The sequence below is a fragment of the Fukomys damarensis genome, unplaced genomic scaffold (genome assembly GCF_012274545.1).
Source record: "Fukomys damarensis isolate Sample0158 unplaced genomic scaffold, DMR_v1.0_HiC HiC_scaffold_38, whole genome shotgun sequence".
NCBI classification, from domain to species: domain Eukaryota; kingdom Metazoa; phylum Chordata; class Mammalia; order Rodentia; family Bathyergidae; genus Fukomys; species Fukomys damarensis.
Genome location: NW_022900950.1, coordinates 12,195,293 through 12,201,292, shown reverse-complemented (window position 1 = coordinate 12,201,292; position 6,000 = coordinate 12,195,293). Strand labels below are relative to the sequence as shown.

General features: G+C 37.2%; 1 protein-coding gene across 3 annotated transcripts in view; it reads right to left on the bottom strand.

Moving 5' to 3' along the window:
- Naa15 (N-alpha-acetyltransferase 15, NatA auxiliary subunit) overlaps window positions 1-6,000 on the bottom strand; it is an 83,685-nt gene that overhangs the window by 16,187 nt on the left and 61,498 nt on the right. For all 3 annotated transcript variants that reach the window (XM_010636266.2, XM_010636259.2, XM_010636271.2), the window contains exons 13-14: window positions 4,806-4,934; window positions 3,302-3,515 (exon numbers count right to left, since the gene is read on the bottom strand). In XM_010636266.2, coding sequence (XP_010634568.1) covers window positions 3,302-3,515; window positions 4,806-4,934 — 343 coding nt within the window. The remainder of the gene's footprint in view (window positions 1-3,301; window positions 3,516-4,805; window positions 4,935-6,000) is intronic.

Here is a 6,000-nt window from a genome sequence, read left to right as displayed (position 1 = left end):
AACCCTTAAAAAAAAAAAAAAAAAAAAAAAAAAAAAGATAAATAAATAAAAACTATTTGTAGTTAAATGTACACTGTGGCAGCTAAAAATATGCCCAAATATTCTTCAGTTCTTTTTTGCTTAAGTATAAGTTGCACAAGGTGACTTTCTTCTGACTAATCAGGATGGAAAAAAGTAATAGGATTTCACATCAAGAATATGAAACATTAGCCAGGCATCATGGTTCATGCCTGTAATCCCAGCACTTGGGAGGGTGAGGCAGGAGGATCGCTGTGAGTTCGAGACCAGCCTGGGCTACACAGTGAGTTCCAGAGCAGTCTGAACTATATAGTGAGACCCTGTTTCAAAAAAAGAAAAAAAAGAATAGGAAACACTAAAAACTTGTGTGGCTTTGCCTTTCCTCTCCCATGGCTAGCTATTACATTCTGAGGAACTCTAGAAACTACAGAAAAACTAAAAAATTAGAGCCTCTTGGCACAGCCAGACATGAGCGAGTCACCTAGACCTTTGGGTCCTAGTTAAAACACTGCAGGCTCAGCCCCAACAATCTTAACTGTGACTTTAAAAGAGATCCTGGGCCAGGGATTTTAGCTCAGTGGTTCTGCTGCCTGCCTCACAAGCTCAAAGACCCGAGTTCGATCCCTGGTACCAAAAGAAAAGAGACCCTAAGCTAGAACTCCTCAATTTCTGACCCACAGAAATAATTTTTAAAAGTGGGATCTGGGTATGATTTAATATCCAGCAATAAATGTACAACTGCCAAAACCAAATATATATCTGTTTTTCTTGTTCCTGGTAAAGAATGCACCCTTTCCCCAACTTTTCTGCCTTTGGGAATTGATCCCAGAGCTTTCACACTGGTGTATACGCCCAGACGAAGAATTCCTTAACAGTAAAGAGAAAATTTCACATGGTGAAAAAAAATCACATGCTGAAAACTCAAGACTATGAATACAAGGCTAAAAAAGTGTTTTTTTTTTTTGTTGTTTTTTATTTTTTGAGACAGGGTCTCACTAGGTAGTTGAGACTGACCTGGAACTCACTATGTAGCCCAGGTTGGTCTTGAACTCACAGCAATCCTGCCTCAGCCTCCCAAGTGCTGGGATTACAGGCGTGTGCCACCACGCCTGGTAATAAGTGCTTTTTAATGACTTATAAAATAACTGCTACACCATTTTCATTCTTTCTACAAGCTAGAGTATACACATTGTTTATAATCTTCTCAACAACCTCATGGATTAGTTTAATATATATCCATGGGTTCAGCATTTACACTGCAGATTCAGCTACTTCTGATCAAAAATATTAGAAAAAAAAAGTTGTACAGCTGGGTGGGGTGGCACATACCTATAATCCTAGCACTTGGGAGGCTGAGGCAGAGGATCATTGAGTTGAGCTCACTCTGGGCTACACAGTGAGTTCTAGGCCAGCCTGAACTATACAGTGAACTGCCCCCCAAAATCAGAAAGATATTCTGTTGGTACTGAACACTGTAGATTATTTTTCTTATTAGTACTAGCTAAATAATACAATTTATAACATATTAGTTATTGTAAGGAATACAGATTATTTAGAACATACAGGCAAATGCACATAGGTTTTATGCAAATACCTATCATTGCACCATTTTATAGAAGAGGCTTGAGCATCCATGAATTTTAGCACTTAAAGAGGGTCCTGAAACCAGTCCCAAAGGTACTCGGGGATGAGTATATGAAAACTGAGGTTGGAGAGTTCTGAAAAATATCAACTCATAGTGAAAGTAAAAGTCAAAGGAAGCACTTAAATCTCCTTCACACTGACAGCAAAGTCTAAGTTTTTTCTCTCTTTTTTTGGTACCAGGGATTGAACTTGGGTCACTGCACTTGCGAGACAGGCGGCTGAACCACTGAGCTAAATCCCAGCTCTAAGTTTTATTATGCTACCGTACCAAGGATCAGCATATTTTTTCTGCAATGGTCATGATGCTAAGTGTTTTCAGCTTTGCAAGTCACGAGTCGCTTGCAACTAAAGTCAGCTCTATATGTGTCAGTAAAATATTATTACCAAAACAAGACCGCAGTGTGGATTTGATCCATGGACTTCAGTTGGTCACCATATTCTTTATTATCTGTCACTGCCTTAAAAGGACTCATAGTTGCTCACCATAGATTTGCAATGAGTAAGTCACAAGCTCTTTAGACATATAATTAATTTGTATCCTCCATGCAAGACAACTTTAATTCAGAGTCTTTCTCAAATAACTGTCTAGGGAAGATTTCTCTCTAGAAATCCTGATACCTTACTATGAAAATGCTATTTTAAAAATGGATCAAATGGTCAGGTATAGTGGTGCACACCTGTGAATCCCAGCACTCTGAGGTGGAGGCAGGAGGACTGATGTGAGTTCAAGGTCAGCCTGGGCTACACGGTGAGTTTAAGAACAGTGTGAACTACACAGTGAGACCCTGTCTCAAAAAGCAAGCAGTCAGGTATGGAGGCACACATCTGTAATCCCAGCAATTGAGGAGGCTGAGGCAGGAGAATTGCAGGGTTTGAGGCCAGCCTGGGCTACATAGCGAGTTCAAGGATAGTCTGGGCTACACAGCGAGACCCTGTCTCAAAAGCAAAAAAGGATCAAATAATAAATCACTTGATAATTTTCCTAGCTTAATTTCAAGGTGGAATTTAATGCTCAAGCAATATTCATCTTTTAGTAGGATAATTACAAACTACTACTAAAAAGAGGGATGGACACAGTGACGAATGCCTGTAATCCCAGCACTTGAGAAGGCTGAATAAAAGTTTCAGCCCAGCCTAGGCAATTTCGTGACCTAGACTCTTGTTTCAAGATAAAAATAAAAATGATAAAAAGGGCTGGAGATGCAGGTCAATATGAAAGTGCAGGTTCAATTTCAGATACTACACAACAAAACTAAACTAAACTCCTCCTCAAAAAGAGGAACGACCAGTTACTTAGCGGCCAACACTAATGTATTCCCATGCTAATTATGCAGTTAGAAATTTACAGTACTGTAGTCAGGTGAGTAAGTTAGATAGTAAATGTGAAACTTACAAACTTCTTAAATGCTAAGGATCTAAAGCTTTGCTAAATCTTTAACTTGTTTTAAAAAATATAAAAATAAGCAGTATTTTTCTTCTGCTGCTTAGAGAAATTAAATTCGCAAAACATCCATCATCTACTGATTTTGTGTACCATCTTCCCACAAGATGCTCAATTAAAAACCCCAGAAAGAATTACATTACCAAATACCATAAGCATACACAAATATCACAGCATAAAAATCACTGAATGTTATACCTGTATCAGCTTCATGTTCTTTATTCTCATCAGTAAGAGGGTTGTCATGAAGCTTCAAATAGATCTCGATAGCAATTCTTGCTGCCTTGAAGTAAAATGGATGCTGTCGAAGTACATCTTCTAGTTTTAATAAGTCCACATATGATCTAAGGGTAATCTTCCTCATACAGTACGTATGAAAGTCAAACTGGTCATCAGTGATTTCTATAAAATGCTAACAAAATTATCTTTTTATTATTATATTGAAGTATAGCAATGTCTAAGAAAACTAAAAAAATCAAATCCTTGGAATTACTTGCCTCTTTGGCACAAAAATTAGTAAAACAAAAATATTACAGTCATTTAATATAAATACTTTGCATATCAAATGCAACTGGACACCACCCAAAGGATATGATGCACCGTAGGCACTGAAACTCACTGAATAAAAGGAAAGCACAAATGCTACACACACCCCCACCATTCTTTTTTTTTTTGGTACCAGGGATTGAACTCAGGACCTTGTGCTTGTGACACTGGCAGTGGAACCACTGAACTAAATCCACAGCCCCCACACTCCATTCTTAAGCATACTTAAGCGAGGCCATTCTGACAAATCAACTGTAAGTTATTAGTATACAAAATTGTGTAATACAGATGATTCACATTACACACTGAGATTTTTATTCAGAACAATTTGCAAGTGATTATGATATGTAGTTATTTGGTTTCTTTCCTTTTTTTTTTAGGCTATACATCAGAACCCCATACAATATCAGGCTGGTGTGTGGGAGAGAAATCAGGATCTTCCATGTTTCAACCAATCACTGGTGTTCTATACTTGACAATACTACATATGTAAACTTAGTTATACAAACTATGTTTATCTGTGAAAAATACACAAGAAAGGAAAAACCATTGCAAGTGATAAAAATGAACCTTAAGTAAGGAGAAATAAGAAAACAATTATTTTACCAGAAAATTAAGAACTGCCATCTCTAAAAACAATGTGAGGGCTGGGGATTTAGCTCAGTGGCACTGTACCTGCCTCACAAGCCCAAGCCAAAGGTCTTGAGGTCAATCCCCAGTACTGCAAAACACACACACACACACACACACACACACACACACACACACCCCAAAAAAACAAAAACAATGTGAGAAGCTTCAAGGCTTGGATGTTGTAAGAATACATGGCATTACCACTCAGCCTGAGAGAGACAAAATTGTAGCACTAAGATTTTAGGTACTACTGTAGAGGCAGTAGCAATGTCCAAAAAAGTTACCAAAGTCACTGAAAACAAAGGATAAAACAAAATTTCCATAAAGTTTTTGAAAAAAATTGTTACAAGAATATATGAGTACCCTACTGAAAATATAGTATATACTTCCATTATAAAACTATAAAAAGTAAATACTTCATTTAAAAAGTGTGATTTATGATGAAAGAAAAAAGTATAAAATTTGCCCAAAACTCTCAAAGTCTAATAAAATATGAGAAATCCATTATGTATAAAGTACTTACTCTCTCAATTTCATGACATTTCTTAAGTGCTTCACCAAATTTACTCATTGCTTTATATGCCTGGGCACATTCTGTCTGGAACCACATGCACTGCATTTCATTCAAATTCTCTACCGCTGATGTTCCTTCCTACACAAAAATCACATACATTCAAGTCCATTTCTTATCAAATACATCATTCCACCACAAATTTAAAGAGTCCACTGATATAAATTCTTTTGAAATATTATTTTGGTGCTTAAATCATTTTTACAGGGCCAGGGATTTAGCTCAATGGCACCATGCCTGCCTCGCCAGTGTAAGGTTGTGAGTTCGATCCCAGGTACCCCCCAAAATCATTTTTATAGTAAAAGAAAGTAGTGAATAAGTAAAATAAATCAAAATTCTCTTTGTAAACACTAAAAAGAGTAAGGATTTTTCCACGATTAATTAAAAGGTGTATACTGATTGGGCAGTATGAAATAACGTAAGAAAAAACATCACTAGTGGCTGGGTCTATGGGTACATGGCTGTAACCCCAGCACTTGGAAAGTTGAGGCAAGAAGATTGTCATGAGTTCGAGGCCAGCCTGGACTATATACTGAGTTCAAGGTGAGCTTGGACTACATAGCGAGACTCTGTTGCAAAAAAACAAAAAGAGCAAGAAAGAACACTAGCACTTAGCAGATATTTAATAAATATCAATTCTCTTAACCTCGAAAAACTTGCCCCAAACATACATCAATATAAACCAGAATTTACAAATCATAACCATGTAGACAGAAAATGATTTATTCTAATGTTGATTGTAGTTTTGCCAATACAGTGATTTAATTAAATTCTGGGCTAGCCAGGCATGGTGGCACACACCTGTAATCCCAGCACTCAGCAAGCTGAGGCAGGACTGCTCTAAGTTCAAGGCTAGTCTGAACTACATGGCAAGAACCTGTCTCAAAAAATCAAAATAAATAAATAAATAATTTTTAAAAAACAGATCTATTCTAATACTAAATATTAAAAAGAAAATTTGAAAAAGATCACGGTGGGGTGGATGTGGTGGCACACACGTGTAATCCCATCACTTGGGTGTTTGAGGCAGGAGACCAGGCTGGGCTACACCATGAGTTCAAGGCCAGCCTGAACTATACAGTGGGCCCCATTTTAAAAAAATAAAAATAAAAAGGAAAAGGAACCATGGTACAAGTATGCTATGTCT